This window comes from Macaca thibetana, chromosome 6 (genome assembly GCF_024542745.1).
Source record: "Macaca thibetana thibetana isolate TM-01 chromosome 6, ASM2454274v1, whole genome shotgun sequence".
Lineage (NCBI taxonomy): Eukaryota > Metazoa > Chordata > Mammalia > Primates > Cercopithecidae > Macaca > Macaca thibetana.
The window spans coordinates 109,963,047-109,982,073 of NC_065583.1; the positions used below are offsets into that span (position 1 = coordinate 109,963,047).

The 19,027-nt window shown below is 40.5% G+C and overlaps 1 protein-coding gene across 12 annotated transcripts in view; it reads right to left on the bottom strand.

Moving 5' to 3' along the window:
* The window catches only part of BDP1 (B double prime 1, subunit of RNA polymerase III transcription initiation factor IIIB), a 115,257-nt gene that overhangs the window by 31,423 nt on the left and 64,807 nt on the right, over positions 1-19,027 (bottom strand). For 11 of the 12 annotated variants that reach the window (XM_050793525.1, XM_050793530.1, XM_050793529.1 and 8 more), the window contains 4 exons: positions 11,122-11,323; positions 10,665-10,858; positions 9,270-9,654; positions 2,483-2,605 (listed from right to left, as the gene is read on the bottom strand). In XM_050793525.1, the coding sequence (XP_050649482.1) occupies positions 2,483-2,605; positions 9,270-9,654; positions 10,665-10,858; positions 11,122-11,323 (904 nt within the window). The remainder of the gene's footprint in view (positions 1-2,482; positions 2,606-9,269; positions 9,655-10,664; positions 10,859-11,121; positions 11,324-19,027) is intronic. The other variant, XM_050793524.1, reaches the window with a different exon arrangement.

Genomic DNA, 19,027 nt, shown 5'->3' on the forward strand with positions numbered 1-19,027 from the left:
TGAAATTGAAAGGGACCCACAATAGCCAAAACCATTCCGAAAAACAATAAAGTAAAACTCACACTTCCCAATTCAAAAACTTATTACAAAGCGGCCAGGCACGGTGGCTCATGCCTGTAATCCCAGCACTTTGGGAGGCCGAGGCAGGTGGATCACAAGGTCAGGAGATCAAGACCATCATGGCTAACACAGTGAAACCCTGTCTCTACTAAAAATACAAAAAAATTAGCTGGGCATGGTGGCGGGCGCCTGTAGTCCCAGCTACTTGGGATGCTGAGGCAGGAGAATGGCATGAACCCAGGAGGTGGAGCTTGCAGTGAGCTGAGATCACGCCACCTGGAGTGCATCCAGCCTGGGTGACAGACCAGACTCCGTCTCAACACCAAAGAAACAAATAAACAAACTAAAAAACTTACTACAAAGTAACAGTGATCAATATAGCATCACTAGCATAAGAATAGACATATAGATCTATGCAACAGAATTCAGAATTCAGAAATAAACCCATACAGCTATGGTCAGCTGATTTTTGTTAAGAGTGTCAAGACTACTCAATGCGGAAAGAACAGTCTTTTCGAATAAATGGTGATACGACAAATGGATAGCCATATGCAAAAGAAATAAGTTGGATAATGAGGTTATCCATGTACAAAAATTAACTCAACATGGATCAAAGACTTAAATGTAAAAGCAAAAATCTCTTTTAGAAGAAAAATGGGTAAATCTTCATGGCCTTCGGTTTGACAAAGGACTCAGATCTGACAACAGAAGCATGATCAACAAAAGAAAAAATAGATTAATTGAACATCAAAATTTAAAACTTTTTGCTTTAAAGGAAATCATCAAGAAAGTGAAAAGACAACCCACAGTAAGGGAGGAAATATTTGCAAATCATATACCTGATAAGGGACTTTTATCTAGAATATATAAAGACTCCTTTCAATAATAAAAAGACAAATAGCACAATAAAAGAAAAACGGACAAAATATTTGAACACACATTTCTCAAAGATGATACACAAATGGCCAATAGGAACATAAAATGTGCCTGACATCATTAGTCACCAAGGAAATACAAATCAAAACCACAGTGAGATACCACTTCACACACACTAGGACAACTAGATCCAAAAAGTCAAGCCAGGCACAGTGGCTCATGCCTGTAATCCCAACCCTTTGGAAGGCTGAGGGAAAAGTATCACTTGAGGACAGGAGTATGAGACCAGCCTGAGCAACACAGCAAGACCCCACCTCTACCAAAAAAAAAAAAAAAAATTAGCTGGGCATAGTGGCACACACCTGTAGTCACAGCTACTTAGAATGCTGAGTGGAGAGAATCATTTCCACTCAGAAGGTCAAGGTTGTAGTGTGCTACAATTGTGTTACTGCACTCTAGTTTGAGTGACAATGCAAGGCCATCTAAAAATAAATTAAAAAAAAAAAAAGAACAAAAAAACCAAAAAGTGAAATAACAAGTGCTGGCAAGGACATGGAAGAACAGAAACCCTCATAAACTGCTGGTGGGAATGTAAAATGGTATAGCTACTTTGGAAAACAGTTTGGCAGTTCCTCAAATGATAAAACATTGAGTTACCATAAGACCCAGCAATTACATTCCTAGAAATGTACCCAAGAGAAATAAAAACATATATCCACACAAACACTTCTACGTGAATGTTTACAGCAGCATTATGTATAACAGACAAAAAATAAAAATAATCCAAATGTTCATGAATGGATGAATAGATAAACAAAATGTACCATATCCATATGGAATATTATTAGGCTACAAAAAGTAAGGAAGTATCACTACATGCTGCAACGTAGATGAACAGTAAAAATGTTACATTAAGTGAAAGAAGCCAGACACAAATGACCAGATTTTATAATTTCATGTCTAGGAAATGTCTAGAACAGGCAAATCTATACAGACAAAAGACAAATTATTGGTTCCCTAGGCTGGGGAGGGTTGGGAGGAAATGAGTAGTGACCGCTAAAAAGGTTTCTTTTTAAGGTGATGAAAATGTCCTAAAATTGACTGTGATTATGTTTGCACGATACTAGAAATCACTTACTTGTACACTTTAAATAATGGGTAAATCATATGGTGTGTGAATTATATGTCAATAAAGTTGTTTTTAAAAAGTTACAATTTCAAGCCTCCACTTGAAAAGGCAAATAAATATCAATAATGGAAGAGTGCCAAATAAAATGCAACAAAATATATTTTAACTTGTTTATACTTAGTATAAATTTAATGCAACTGAATGTTAATGTAAAAGTCTATGAGGATATTAAGAGCTCTGCCCAAAAACAAACAAAATCAATGCTTTCACTAGTTTTTACTATTCAGACTAACAGCCCCTTACAGAGAGAAATTAGCTAAGAAGTGTTTGTAAACCTAAAGCTATCAAAATGAACCGCCAGTCTTTTCAAAGTAAACAAAGAATAAAAGGCCAAAACATATTAAAATGGATGCTTACAAATGATGATGCATTCAAATTTTCTTCTTGTTTCATTTCTTCAGTAGTCACATCTGTGTTAGGGAGCTCATGTTCAACAACAGCTATGCATCCTACATCTGGGACATTCACGGTTATTTCAAGCTGTCAAAATAAAGTTTTATCATTTCATTTTGGCATATTAAAAACAGCAAAACAAAACCTCATCTTCCACATGAATAAGTAAGATGAAATGCTAAAATAAAGAAATAATCCACATTCATATATAACTTAAAAAATGAAACGGAATGGCCAGGCACAGTGGCTCACGCCTGTAATCCCAGTACTTTGGGAGGCCGAGGCAGGCGGATCACAAGGTCAGGAGATTGAGACCATCCTGACTAACATGGTGAAATCCCATCTCTATTAAAAATACAAAAAATTAGCCAGGTATGGTGGTGGGCGCCTGTAGTCCCAGCTACTAGGGAGGCTGAGGCAGGAAAATGGCATGAACCCAGGAGGCAGAGCTTGCAGTGAGCCAAGATCGCGCCGCTGCAGTAATTATTTTATTGACTGACAGCAACTTTGCAGAAGTAAAATATTTAAATTTTTTGAGGGGGCTGTGACTATTACAACCAGTAAGCAAACTTTCTAAGACTCATCTTCTTAGTGTCTGGCATTTCATTTTCCATTTTCTTCACTTTCTCTTTACTTTCCCCTAATTTCTCTGTTCAGTCTGTTAACATTTAGAGAGTGTTCAGTCTGTTAACATTTATAGAGGGCTAGGGGTACAGGGATATAAAGTCAAATGAGACAAGTTTGGTCCCTATCCTCAGTGAACTCACAATCCAACAGAAAAGTAGACATGTAATCAACTAATTATATACTGTCATAAATGCAATCTATAATGAGTTGAAAGTCCTTAAAAATATTTATCCGACCGGGTGCAGTGGCTCACGCCTGTAATCCCAGCACTCTGGGAGGCCGAGGCAGGTGGATCACCTGAGGTCAGGAGTTCAAGACCAGCCTGGCCAACACAGTGAAGCCCCATCTCCAATAAAAATACAAAAATTAGCCAGGCATGGTGGTGCCTGCCTGTAGTCCTAGCTACTGGGGAGGCTGAGGCAGGAGAATCACTTGAACCTGGGAGGTGGAGGTTGCAGTGAACCGAGATTGCACCGCTGCACCCCAGCCTGGGCAACAGAGTAACACTTCGTTCTCAAAAATAAATAAATATATAAATAAAATATTTATCATACCACTGCCCCCACCCCAACTCCCTTCTTCCAAAACCCCAAACCCTGCGTGATTCTTGATACCCAGGGCAACAGCCATGTAAAATAAGAAGTTCACTCACATTTACTCTCCATTTGAGTCCTATTACTTAAAGAGCCCTGTAATCTGAGCACTAAAAAAGTATTTACCTACTAGAATATATACAATACAGTCTGGTTCTTATTATCTTTTTTGTTTGTTTTTCTTTTGTTATTCTGAGGCAGAGTCTCACTCATGTCACCCCAGCTGCAGTGGTGTGATGACAGCCACTACGCCTGGGCCTATTCTCTTATTAACAGAAAAAAAGAGTATAAAATATTGTATGGCTGAGTAGAAACTGTGAGTAAAGAGTCAAGTCTGAGAATCTGCCTTCAAGACATATCTTATTTTTTTTGAGACTAGGTCTCACTCTATCGCCCAAGCTGGGATGCAGTGGCACTATCAGGGCTCACTACAGCCTCAACCTCTCACGCTCAAGCAATCCTCCTGCCTCAGCCCCCCAAGTAGCTGGGACTACAGGCATGTACCGCCATGCCTAGCTTATTTTTGTATTTTTTGTAAAGATGAGGTTTCACCGTGTTGCCTAGGCTGGTCTCAAACTCCTGCACTCAAGTGATCTGCCCACCTTGGCTTCCCAAAGTGCTGGGACTGTGGCCATGAGCCCCTGTGCCCCGACTTATCTGTTATAATTACATTTGTATGTACCACATCTGTTTCCTCAGATACAAAATTTGGAGAAAAATCTTTGACAATATCTGATAGCACTGGGATGAACTAAAAAATTCAAGTGAGCGCAGGGGCACATGCCTGTAGTTCTAAGTACTCGGAGGTTGAGGTGGAAGGGGCGCTTGAGCCCAGGAATTTGAGGCCAGCCTGGACAATACCGCAAGATCTTGTCTCTAAAAAAATGAATTTAAAAACAATAGGCCGGGCACGGTAGCTCACGCCTGTAATCTCAGCATTTGGGAGGCCAAGGCAGGCAGATTGCTTGAGCTCAGGAGTTTGAGACCAGCCTAGGCAACATGGTGAAACCCCGTCTCTATTGAAAATACAAAAAAAAAATTAGCCGGGTGTGGTGGTATGCACCTGTAGTCCCAGCTACTCAGGTGGCGAGGTGGGAGGATTGCTTGTAGCAAGCTGAAATCATGGGAGGCAGAGGTTGTAGCAAGCTGAAATCATACCACTGCACTTCAGCCTGGGCAATGGAGTGAGACCCTGGGCAACGGAGTGAGACCCTGTCTCAAAAAAAAATAAAAATAAAGAAAAGAAAAGAAAAGAAAAGAAAAAAATAAACACACACAACAAAAAATGTTAAAGTTCAGGTGATTTGAGAAGAAAAAATTCTTCTTAAAGAGTTGGGACTGGATGGGAAAAGAGAATATTCTATAAAGTAAAAGTTGGTTTTTTAAGCATCATACAGTTTCGTAATTTTAAAGAAGACTTGTAATTCACATAACATACAATTCACCCACTTAAGGTGTATCATTCAACGTATTTTGGGATATTCACAGATATGTGCAATCATTACCACATTCAAATGTGGAACATTTTCATCACTTCAAAAATAAACCTTATACCCACTAGCTATCTCTCCCTTAACCTACCTCTCTTCCCTATCTCCCAATCCCTAAGCCACTACTAATCTACTTTCTGTCTCTGTGGATTTCCTTATTTTGGACATTTCATATGAATGGAATCACATAATATGTGACACTTTGTAACTAGTTTCTTTCCCTTGGCAGAAGGTTCCCAAAATTCATCCATGTTGTAACACATATCAACACTTTATGTCCCTTTAGGGCAGAAAAACATTCCATTGTGTTTCAATGCTTTTGTCTCCTCCTGTTGTCCAGGCTACAATGCAGTGGCATGATTGTAGCTCACTGTAACCTCAAACTCCTGGGCTCCAGCAATCCTCCCCACTCAGCCTTCTGAGTAGCTGGGATTATAAATATGCACCAACACACCTCGCTAATTTATTGATTGAATGCAGACACAGGGTCTTGTTATGTTGTATAGGCTGGTCTTGAACTCCTGGCCTCAACTGATCCTCCCATCTCAGCCTCCCAAATCACTGGGATTACAGACGTGAGCCGCCAATGCCTGGCCTTTCAATGCTTTTTTTTTTTTTTTTTTTTTTTTTGAGACAGAGTTTCGCTTTTTCGCCCAGGCTGGAGTACAGTGGTCCTATCTTGGCTCACCACAACCTTTGCCTTCTGGTTTCAAGTGATTCTCCTGCCTCAGCCTCCCGAGTAGTTGGGATTATGGGAGCCCACCACCACGCCCAGCTAATTTTTGTATTTTTAGTAGAGATGGGGTTTCACTATGTTGGCCAGGCTGGTCTCGAACTCCTGGCCTCGTGATCTGCCCGCCTCAACCTCTCAAAGTGCTGGGATTACAGGCGTAAGCCACTGTGCCCAGCCTCAATACTTTTTAAAGAAAATTTTTTCTAACATATATATTTTTTCTAACATATATATTTCCTTGTTTAGTAGGCTGGCCACAAGGAATAGAATTTAAGGAAAGCCTTGTTCAATTACTATGATTACTGCTATTTAACAAGATAGCCTGTATTAATTCAGGGATACAGTCTGGAATCTAATTTTCAGAAATTAATTACTGATCATAGTTTCACTAGCAATTTGGCTTCACTTAAAGAAAGAAAAATGCAAAATAGATAGCTAAATGAACTCTCATGCAGCATTAACCAGATGTCTTTCCACAAAATTACCCTTCCTTCTGCATTTTCTTGTTTCACATAATGCTCACATTCACTATCTTTACTTTGAATTGTAAGAAACAACCTCATTTTGCATCATTTAAATCAGCTTCAACCATTTTATTAGTTCATTTACTCTAAAACATTTACCAGTTTATTATTAACACTGAATAAAAGTAAATAAAAGTAGGTTTTGACTTCCCTTCATATATGACTTTACAGATTCAGATAATCTGTTAATTCTTAATGGAATTACATTAACATTTAAAGTTTACTTTAATTATCTTAAACATTACTTGAATTGTTTAATGTTTCTTATTGTTTCTTTTATTGTTGCCACTATCTTAGTTAACTCTGATTCATTTCAAATGACTCAGAAACTATCATGAATGCTTACCCAAAACTGACTCAGATAAGCTCCTCAGTAAGCCAAAGAAGTGACTGAAAATTGAGGCAGAACAGAAAACTCTGAAGTTACAAAGTTGGAATGGCAGACTAAGAGGCAAAAGTGTAACGAAGCTAAATACGTTCAATATGTTCCTCTAGTTCACAACACTTAGGATGGTTACTATCAAAAGTTACAACATGGCTACTACCCGTGAGGATGTACGCTGTTGATAGGGATGTAAAATGATATAACCCTGTGAAAAACAGTATAAAGGTTGCTTGAAAAGTTAAGTATAGAATTAACATACGATCCAGGCTGGGTGCAGTGGCTCACACCTGTAATCCCAGCACTTTGGGAGGCCCAGGTAGGTGGATCATTTGAGGTCAGGAGTTTGAGACCAGCCTGGCCAACACGGTGAAACCCCACCTCTACTAAAAATACAAAAAAATTAGCTGGATGTGGTGGCAGGCGCCTGTAATCCCAGCTACTTGGGAGGCTGAGGCAGGAGAATTGCTTGAACCTGGGAGATGGAGGTTACAGTGAGCCAAGATCGCACCACTGTACTCTACTCCAGTCTAAGTGACAGAGACTCCATCTCAAAAAAAAAAAAAAAAAAAAAAAAAAAGAATTTACATACAATCCAGCAATTCCACTTCTGGGTATATCCCCCAAAAAGTAAAAGCAGAGATTCAAAGAGGTATTTATACAACTATGTTCATACCAGCATTATTTCTAACAGCCAAAAGGTAGAAGCAACCCAAGTGTCCATTGATAATAAAGGAATAAACAAAATGTGATACATGCACACAATGGAATATTATTCAACCTTGAAAATGAAGAACACTCTGACATAAGCTACAACATATATGAACTATGAAAACACTATGCTAAATGAAATAAAATGGTCACACAAAAAAGTACTGTATGATTCCATTTATACGAGGAGTCAAATTACAGAGCCAAGATGTAAAAAAGTGGTTGCCAAAAGGTTAGGGGGAGGAATGGAGAGTTATTGTTTAATGGGTATAGAATTTCAGTTTTAACAAAATAAAAAGAGTTTGCCAGGGGTGCAAGGCAGACCTGGGAGTGACCAGGCCAGACAGGACAGGGATAGGGCTCGAGGGACAGGTGTTGAGTGTTTGTATCTTGTATCTTGGTTTTTTGCCAGGCTAGGGGACAACCACTCATTGCAGGATGTCTTAATCATCTTAAAAAAGAACACAGTAGCTCATGCCTGTGATCCCAGCACTTTGGAAGGCCGAGCTCAGGAGTTTGAGACCAGACTGGGCAATGTAGCAAATCCCCATCTCTAAATTAATTTATTTTAAAAAAGAGTTCTGTGGATGGATGGTAGTGATGGTAGCATGACAACATGTACATGTGAAAGTTCTTAATGCCACTGAACCATACACTTAAAAATGAGTAAGATGGCTGGTCACGGTGGCTCACGCCTGTAACCCCAGCAATTTGGGAGGCCAAGGCTGGTGGACTGCTTGAGTTGTTCAAGAGTTCAAGACCACCCTGGTCAACATGATAAAACCCTGTCTCTACCAAAAATACAAAAATTAGTCAGGCGTGGTGGTGCACACCTGTTAGTCCCAGCTACAGGAGGCTGAGGCAGGAGAACTACTTAAACCTGGGAGGTGGAGGTTGCAGTGAGCTGAGATCCCACCACTGCACTCCAGCCTGGGTGACAGAGTGAGATCCTGTCTCAAAAAAAAAAAAACCAGAGAGACAGAGATAGTAAATTTTAGGTTACATGTATTTTAGCACTTTTTAAATTTTTATTTTATTTTATTTTTTTTGAGATGGAGTCTCGCTCTGTCGCCCAGGCTGGAGTGCAGTGGCGCGATCTTGGCTCACTGCACTCTTCACCTCCCAGGGTTCAAGTAATTCTCCTGTCTCAGCTTCCCCAGCAGCTGGGACTACAGGCACCTGTCACCATGCCTAGCTAATTTTTGTATTTTAGCAGAGACAGAGTTTCACCTTGGTCAGGCTGGTCTCAAACTCCTGACTTCAGGTGATCCATCCACCTTGGCCTCTCAAAGTGCTGGGATTACAGGCGTGAGCCACCACGCCTGGCCCAATTTTTTTTTAAAAAAGAAAACAAGTAAGTCCCTTCTCGCTTCTCTATCAACCAGAAAACACCTGCCAAAATGTTTGAAAGATTAATCAGAAAGTAGACTAAGCAGCTTCTAGGTACAAGTGTAAGCAGATTTCTCTCATTGTTGTTATACTGACTCCCTTGCTGGGCCTGCGCCATAGGGTCTGAGCAATCACAAAAGGTTATACAAAGCCCCAAATTATATTTGGTAGAGGTTATTTAGAGAAAGAACTCTTCAAATCCTAATAATCACTAAGAGAAGAAATAACAATCCCCTAAAAGAAACAAGAGGTAAAAACCAAGTAAGATAAAAGTACCAAGGATTAAAAAAAAAAAACCAAACCTCTTCCATTGTTTCCTCTATCTGAGCAGAAACAGGTTCAGGGGATCTGAGACCAACAGGTACAAATACTGGAGCTTTGTTTACTTCTTCAGGAGCAAGATGACAGCTTTCTTCTTCATAGTCAGACTCAAAATCATCAGCATCATCTTCTTCTTCCTGGGAAGCCCGAAGAGTCACCAGTATGGCCTTGGAAGCTCTAGGTTCCTTCTTAGAGGTCTTACCCCGAACTCGTTTTGATCCACGACCTCTGGTGACATTTGGTTTGATCTTTCTGTGACTTCTCCTTTCACCACGATTTCTCTCATACTCAGATGCAGAAGAGATAGTTGTTTTCCCATCCAGAGCAATTTTAGAGTAATTTGATTCTTTTAACGGTTGTGGACAGCTAGACGTTTAATCAAAACAACAAGGTCATATGCATGCAAGGATAATTTCAATGCAAACCAAACTTTTAGAGTGAAACTCCGGTTCCAGTCATTAAAATGAAAATGCCCACCACCCATTCTTTTAAAATCTTGTGCTGTGAAAATAAAAAAGGAATTAACTACTAGTTTCTCATTCAGAGTTAATTCTTAGTTATCTACCTACAAATTTTTCATAGTAAGTTTTTAATTCTGGGCCATTCTTTCCTGTAATAAGAAAGTGAAGATAAAATAAACACAAAACTGATAATTATTAGAAGAAAAAGGGATAAAAGACACAGAACCAGCTGGGAGCAGTAGCTCACCCCGGTAATCCCAGCACTTTGGGAGGATGAGGCAGGCAGATCACTTGAGGTCAAGAGTTCAAGACAAGCCTGGCCAACATGGTGAAACCCGATCTCTACTAAAAATACAAAAATTAGCTGGGCATGGTGGTGCACGCCTGCAATCTCAGCTACTCGGGAGGCTGAGGCAGGAGAATTACTTGTACCAGGGAGGTGGAGATTGCAGTGAGTCAAGATCACACAATTGTACTCCAGCCTGCACGAGAAGAATGAAATTGTCTCAAAAAAAAAACAAAAAACAAAAAACAAAAAAAACAAAACACACACACAGGACCAACAAATACAGAATATGAGATCAAAAGGTGGTATTAGTTTATCCTACTGGGTAAACAGATAGGTTAAAAGAAAAAGGAGGCAGCAGAAATCCATTAGAGCAGCGTTGGTTTCTAGAACTTAAGTTTCTTTCCATTTTCTTTGAAAACTATAGAAGTAGGGTATTCTTCATTTTGTTTGTGACTCCATTCAAATGAGCACCTTAATTACTTACCTTAATTACTACTCTTTGGTCATGTTTCTACCCATGTCTAACAGACTCAACACCCAAAAATTTCGTTCTACCAGTAAGTTAAGGTAAAAGTTAAGTGATTTTTATTTCCTATTGTGAAACATTTTGTTAAATAAAATGTTACCTTGTTAGTTTATTGAGATATTGCTCTTCAACAACTGAAGATAGTGAATTATCTCCTACAGTTTCCTCTCCAACTCTTCTTGATGGTCCAGCTTCTTCTAATTCAGCATCTATTTTTGCCAAAGCAGACTTGTTGGAACCTACACAATCTTTTCTCGCTGAAACCTCCATAGATGTCAGAAGCTCAGCTTTTTCCTTAGATTTAAGAAGAAATTAAACAGTTATTACTACAGAAACAATCTCTATGTTAATTTGGTTTGTTAGTTTGGCCTAAATCTCCAAGTTTACACATATATTACAAGCAATTGGTTGCTCATCTTTTGTAACACTAGAAAGTCACTTTTCATGAAAATGGTTACAGTATGGAAGGAAGTCAAAACTATATTTTACTCATGCTCTTCATGATCTTGACAAAATAGACCTCATTGAGAAATTTTTTTTTTTTTGCCCAAACTTACTTTTAGAAGGAGCTGGGTGTTGGAAGCTCCTTTCTGCAGCAAATGATCTTCTGGCTTGCCTTCCTTGCTCTGATCTGTTGTGCTTTTTTCTAAAATTGGTTCCTCTTTCTTACTGTGTGCTCTTCCCAAATTTGGCTTAGCCTTTTGGAATTTCCTTCTTGTCATTTGTGCTGAACTAGGAACATACAGTTTATTTTCATGTCTAGAATGAAGTATGAATCATATTGAAGAAGAAAAATCAGAATTTCTTGTTGATATAACAGCTGTTACATCAGACAATTTTGGATACAAATCAATTCTATGTTCAAAGGATTACATATAAATTGGCAACAAAATCAAGCAAGTAAAATGAAACCACACATTGCTGATATGAAAGGAAAAACTTACAAAGCTTTTGTAGCTTCCATTTTCTATATAGCCTGAAGAAGTTTTACAATAATATTAATCTTTTTAAACTTTCATTTATTTATTCTATTATGTGATTTCATGCTACTTTAATTTTCAGAGAAATCACAAGATCAGAAAAAAAAAATGCAAGTAGCTGAAGATGGATTTCATGATGGCACTTTAAACAAATGCCTTCAATTGGACCCCCAAAGCATGAACAAATATATGACAGTTATAACCAGCTTGATCCTTCTAGTTCTAAAGTAGGCTTGAAGGGTAGAGTCTATTCTCCTACCACATGCCTGAAATCCCACTAAAAAGGGTTTACTGACAACCAATGTCATAAGCTTCTCAATATAATCCATTTGTATCTGCCAAATCAGAAAAAGACAATGTTTTAGCATTCAAGAGAGTAGCATTCAGCTCCCAAGGTAACCTGAATAGCTATCTAACGGTTTCCTGGAAAATATTTTACCCACTGGCAAGGATCTGAATTAGGAAGCTTAAAAACTAATATAGGCCAGGTGCAGTGTATTTGGGAGGCCAAATACACTTTGGGAGGCCAATGTGGGCGGATCACCTGAGGTCGGGAGTTTAAGATCAGACTGGCCAGCATGAAGAAACCCCATTTCTACCAAAAAAAAACAAAATTAGCCGGGCATTGTGGTGCATGCCTGAAGTCCCAGCTACTCAGGAGGCTGAGGCAGGAGAATCACTTGAATCTGGGAGGTGGAGGGTGCAGTGAGGCGGAGGTTGCGGTGAGCTGAAGTTGCACCATTGCACTCCAGCCTGGGCAACAAGAGCGAAACTCTGTCTCAAAAAAAATAATAATAATAATATAAACCTGGATATTTATAAAGAATAACTGGATATATAAGTACCTATCATGAGTTCTCTGAAAGATCTGCATTAAAAACTAATCTTTTGGCTGGGCGCGGTGGCTCAAGCCTGTAATCCCAGCACTTTGGGAGGCCGAGACGGGCGGATCACGATGTCAGGAGATCGAGACCATCCTGGCTGACACGGTGAAACCCCGTCTCTACTAAAAAATACAAAAAACTAGCCGGGCGAGGTGGTGGGCGCCTGTAGTCCCAGCTACTCGGGAGGCTGAGGCAGGAGAATGGCGTAAACCCGGAGGGCGGAGCTTGCAGTGAGCTGAGATCCGGCCACTGCACTCCAGCCTGGGCGACAGAGCCAGACTCCATCTCAAAAAAAAAAAAAAAAAAAAAAAAACTAATCTTTTTTGTTTGTTTGTTTGAGACGGAGTTTCGCTCTTGTCACCCAGGCTGAAGTGCAATGGTGCCATCTCAGCTCACCCCAACCTCCACCTCCAGGTTCAAGCGATTCTCCTACCTCAGCCTCCCGAGTAGCTGGGATTAAAGGCATGCGCCACTATGACTGGTCAATTTTTCTATTTTTAGTAGAGATGTGGTTTCACCATGTTGGCCAGACTGGTCTCAAACTCCCAACCTCAGGTGATCCACCTGCCTCAGCCTCCCAAAGTGCTGGGATTACAGGCGTGAGCCACCACGCCTGGCCTAAAAACTAATCTTAAGCAATATTCCTAAATAAAAATTACCTAGGAGTAGTTACCACATTTCCAAATGTACTAACCCTCCTACATTCTTCTGGCAGTAAACAACACGGAGGTTCACAGGAAATTCTAACAAGGTTACAATGCTGGCTAATGTAGACTAATTATATGGGAAAACAAATCATATTTAAGTATAAGCTATTTACAATCAAATGTGATTCTGCAGAGGTATTTAAGAATAAAATATAAATAAGCCCAATGTGCTACTGAAGTCAAAAGGGACAACAAAACGCCAAATTGGCTGGGTGTGGTGGCTCAAACCTGTAATCCCAGCACTTTGGGAGGCCAAGGCAGGTGGGTCATTTGAGGTCAGGAGTTCAAGACCAGCCTGACCAACATGGTAAAACACAATCTCTACTGAAAATACAAAAATTAGCTGGGTGTGGTGGCAGGCGCCTGTAATCCCAGCTACTCAGGAGGCTGAGGCACGAGTATTGCTTGAACCTGGAAGATGGAGGTTGCAGCGAGCCAAGATCATGCCAGTGAACTTCAGCCTGGCGACAAGAGCATAACTCTGTCTCAAAAACACAAAACAAAACAAAAAAACAACCTACAAGATGCTGAACCTAAGAATAAACTAACTGTAAAACTATACAGAGAGAGGCCAGGCGCACTAGTTCATGCCTATAATACCAGCCCTTTGGTAAACTGAGGCAGATGGATTATTTGAGGTCAGGAGTTCAAGACCAGCCTACCCACATGGTGAGACCCCTTCTACTAAAAATACAAAAATTAGCCAGGCATGGTTGCAGGTACCTACAATCCCAGCTACTCAAGAGGCTGAGGCAGGAGAATCACTTGAACCCAGAAGACGGAGGTTGTAGTGAGCCAAGATCACGCAATGCACTCCAGCCTGGGCAACAGAGCAAGACTCCATCTCAAACACACAAACAAAAACTATACAGAGATAGTTACTTTCAATTACTGTATGGCTAACAGCTGAAATATACTTCACGAACTAGAAAAGGTTAAAAAAAAAAGTGGGGGACAACGGGCGTGACAGGTTTCCATACAGGAATTTTTTTTGTTGTTTTTTTTTGTTTTTTTTTTTGAGACTGACTCTGGCTCTGTCGCCCAGGCTGGAGTGCAGTGGCCGGATCTCAGCTCACTGCAAGCTCCGCCTCCCGGGTTTACGCCATTCTCCTGCCTCAGCCTCCGGAGTAGCTGGGACCACAGGCGCCCGCCACCTCACCCGGCTAGTTTTTTGTATTTTTTAGTAGAGACGGGGTTTCACCGTGTTAGCCAGGATGGTCTCGATCTCCTGACCTTGTGATCCGCCCGTCTCAGCCTCCCAAAGTGCTGGGATTACAGGCTTGAGCCACCGCGCCCGGCTTTGTTTTTGTTTTTGTTTTTTGAGATGGAGTCTCGCTCTGTCGCCCAGGCTGGAGTGCTGTGGCACAATCTCAGCTTACTGCAAGCCCCGCCTCCCAGGTTCATGCCATTCTCCTACCTCAGCCTCCCGAGCAGCTGGGACTACAGGCACCCGCCACCACACCCGGCTAATTTTTTGTATTTTTAGTAGAGACAGGGTTTCACTGTGTTAGCCAGGATGGTCTTGATCTCCTGACCTCGTGATCCACCCACCTCAGCCTCCCAAAGTGCTGGGATTACAGATGTGAGCCACCACTCCTGGCCCCATACAGGAAGTTTTAAAGTCAGATCTCTCTCATCAAGAAATACAAAGGCTAAGCATAAAATAATCTGAAACACAGAAAGTTTGTTTCAAGAAACACTGCCTATGTAACTGCAGAATCTGCTAGTCTGAAAGTTATAAATCTTGAAAACTAAACTGCTTGGCCAGGCACAGCAACTCATGCCTGTAATCCCAGCATTCTGGGAGGCCAAAGCAGGACGATCACTTGAGCCCAGGAGTTCAAGACCAGCCTGGGTGACATGGTGAAACCCTGTCTCCACAAGAAATAAAAAAATAGCCAGGTGTGGCGGTACACACCTGCAGTCCCAGCTACTTGGGAGGCTGAGGCAAGAGAATCACTTGAGTCTGGGAGATTGAGGCTACAGTGAGCCATGACTGCTACTGCACTCCAGCCTGGGCGACAGAACAAGACTCTGTCTCAAAAAAAAAAAAAAAAAAAGCTAAACTGCCAATATTACTTTGTGTAAGTCACTTAAGCACTCTAGATCTATTTAGTCAATTATAAATGAAAGCATTAGGGAAGGCTGCCCTCAAGGTCACTAGTGTTTTAAAGGCTCACTTGGAGTAAAAATCAAAATCCTTGCAATTGCCCTATATAATCTATCCATCTCTATCCTCAGCCTTTACCTCTCATACATCTACTATTCTTCCTCTTTTGCACTCTGTCCTACGTTGGCCTCTTTGCTGTTCCCCAAGCTTGCCAGCATACTCTCCTCTTGCCTTAGTGCTTTGAATTGTTTCCTCTTCCCCAGGACATCCCCTAGACTCAACATACTCCTTTACTTCTTTCTTTTGTTCTTAAAGGTGCACAGCACCCCACTTGGCTAATTTTTGTATTTTTTTTGTAGAGACAAGGTTTTGCCATGTTGGCCAGGCTGGTCTCGAACTCCTGAGCTCAACTGATCTGCCCATCTCGGCCTCCCTAAATGCTAGGATTACAGGCATGAGCCACCACAGCTGGCCCTTCACTTCTTTTCAATGCATCCTTTTTATTTTTAGAGTGACTTCTGCTCTTGTCACCCAGGCTGCAGTGCAATGGCACGATCTCGGCTCACTGCAACCTCCGCCTCCTGGGTTCAAGTGATTCTCCTGCCTCAGCCTCCCAAGTAGCTGGGATTACAGACAGGCATACACCACCACGCCTGGCTAATTTTGTATTTTTAGTAGAGATGGGGTTTCTCTATGTTGGTCAGGCTGGTCTCAAACTCCCAACCTCAGGTGATCCACCCGCCTCAGCCTCCCAAAGTGCTGGGATTACAGACATAAGTCACCGCACCCGGCCTTCAATGCACCCTTTCAGTGATGCTTTCTCTGGTCACTGCTGATTAAAAATTGAATCCCCAATCACAATACCCCCTACTCAAAACTTTATTTTTCTCTACTTATTTATCACTTATTCAACTTATTTCTCTTGTTTATATAATCTGTTTCTCAATTAGAATATGAACTCCACAGTAACAGCATTTTTTTCTTTGTTCATTCGTATATCATCAGCACTTAGAACAACGCCTGGCACACAGCAGACACTAAAACGTTTGTGGAATAAATGAGTATGTAAGGTTATTTTCAGTGGTAAAATTCTAATTTTTTTTTTTTTTTTTTTTTGAGATGGAGTGTCGCTCTGTCGCCCAGGCTGGAGTGCAGGGGCACGATCTCGGCTCACTGCAAGCTCCTCCTCCCGGGTTCACACCATTCTCCTGCCTCAGCCTCCGGAGTAGCTCAGACCACCGGCACACGCCGTCACTCCCGGCTAATTTTCTGTATTTTTAGTAGAGACGGGGTTTCACCGTGTTAGCCAGTATGGTCTTGATCTCCTGACCCTGTGATCTGCCCGCCTCAGCCTCCCAAAGTGTTGGGATTACAGGCGTAAGCCACTGCACCCGGCCAAAATTCTATAATTCTTTAAGATCAAAAAGGGATTATACATAGAAACTAATCCCATAGTTAGTAATTAGGAGAAGTGAATGATGTAAACAAATTCATTTGTAATGTTTCCTAGACATTATCAGAGTTAAATTGCTCTGGGATCAATCATAAACCTAATCCAATATTGCATTTGTAATATAAGTGTAATGAATTTTAGTAAAAAAATTTTCAATAAAATATCCAGTTTTAAAAACTGAAAAAATGGCTTAGTAAGGGAACCTAAAATTAATGTGAAATAAAAATTGGCCTTAATCTTAAAAGCAATATGGAAAGACTTTTCAATGCACAGCACAGGACACAATCAACAAAGTGAAGAGACAACCTACAGAATGGGAGAAAAAAATTCCCAACTATCCATCTCACAAAAGTTAATGACCAGAATATATAAGGAACGAAAACAACTCAATAGCAAAAAACAAATAATCTGATTAAAGAATACGCAAAAGATCTAAACAGACAGTTCTCAAAGACATACAAATGGCCAACCGGTGTCTGACAAAATGTTCAACATCATTAATCATCAGGGAAACACAAATCAAAACGGCACTGAGATATCATCTCACTGCAGTTAAAATGGGTACTATTAAAAAGACAAAAAATTACAAATACTGGTCAGGATGTGTAGAAAGGGGAAAACTCATATGCTGTTCATGGGAATATAAAGTAGGAATGCCATTATGGAAAAAAGTATGAAAGTTCCTCAAAAAACTAAAAATAGAACTACCATTTGATTGAGCCATCCTACTGCCAGGTATATGTCCAAAAGAAAGGAAATCAGTGTATCAAAGAGATATCTGAACTCTCATGTTTACTGCAGTGGTATTCACAATAGCCAACACATAGTATCAACCTAAGTGTCCAGCAACAAATGAATAAAAAAAGTGAGAAAGTGTGGTATATATATATACAATGGAATATTATTTAACCATAAAAAAGAATGAAATCCTGTCATTCACAGCAACACAGATGGAACTAGAGGTCATTATGTTAGGTGAAATAAGCCAGGCACAGAAAGACAAATATTGCATATTCTCACTCATATGTAGCAGCTTAAAAAGTGGATCTCATGGAGGTAGGGATTAGAATGGTGCTCACCAGAGACTAGGAAGGAAAGAGGGAAGGGAGTAATGAGAAGCTGATTAGTGTGTACAAAAACACAGTTAGATAGAAGGAATAAGTTCTGGTATTCAACAGTACAGTAGGAAAATTATAGTTAACAATCACTTATTGTATTATTTCAAAATAGCTAGAAAATTATGTTGCCAATATAAAGATAAATGTATGCGGTGATGATATCCCAGTTACTCTGATTGATAATTATATACTGTGTATAATGTATCAAAATACTACATGTAGTCCAAAAATACGTATAACTATTATACATCCAAAAAAAAAAAATGTAAGGCTTTTTAAGACAAAAAGCGGGGGCAGGGGGTGGGGGCTGTAATATTGGAAAGAAAAGTAATCCAGACTGGGCACAGTGGCTCATGCCTATAATCCCAGCACTTTGGGAGGCTGAGGTGGATGGATCACCTGAGGTCAGGAGTTCCAGACCAGGCTGGCCAACATGGTGAATCCCTGTCTCTACTAAAAATACAAAAATTAGTAGGGTGTGGTGGTAGGTGCCTGTAATCCCAACTACTCAGGAGGCTGAGGCACAAGAATTGCTTGAATCTAGGAGGCCAAGGTTGCAATGAGCCACAATCCAGCCACTGCCCTCTGAGACTCTGTCTCCAAAAAAAAAAGTAATCCATACTAAAATAAAAACTTCACATTAGAAACTTGTCTAAATGAAAGCAAACTGCTTCAAGCATCTAAAATTAACAGAGGTCGGGCATGGTGCTCACTGTGTAATCCCAAGATTTTGGGAGGCCGAGACAGGCGGATCACTTGAGCTCAGGAGTTCAGGACCAGCCTGGGCAACATGCTGAAACCCCATCTCTACAAAAAGATACAAAAATAATAGCCAGGCATGATGGTGTGCACCTGTGGTCCCAGCTACTCGTGGCTGAGGTGGGAGGATCACTTGAGCCCAGGAAGTTGAGGCTGCAGTGAGCTGTGACGGCACCACTGCACTCCATCCTGGGCGACACAGTGAGATACCTTGTCTCAAAAAGTAAATATAATAAAAGAAAATATAAATCAATAGCACCTGTTTCGACAGATGACCTAACATGCCCCAATTCTAGCTTCACCCAACTAGAGAGGGTAAAAAAAGGATACAATAACATCTCCTCTGCATTTCCCAGAAAGCCAAAGTCACTCTACCTAATTAAAGGAAGCTGAATATTTAAAGTATATTCTTAAGTGCTGAAAACATCCTGGGGGAAAATTAATAAATACCT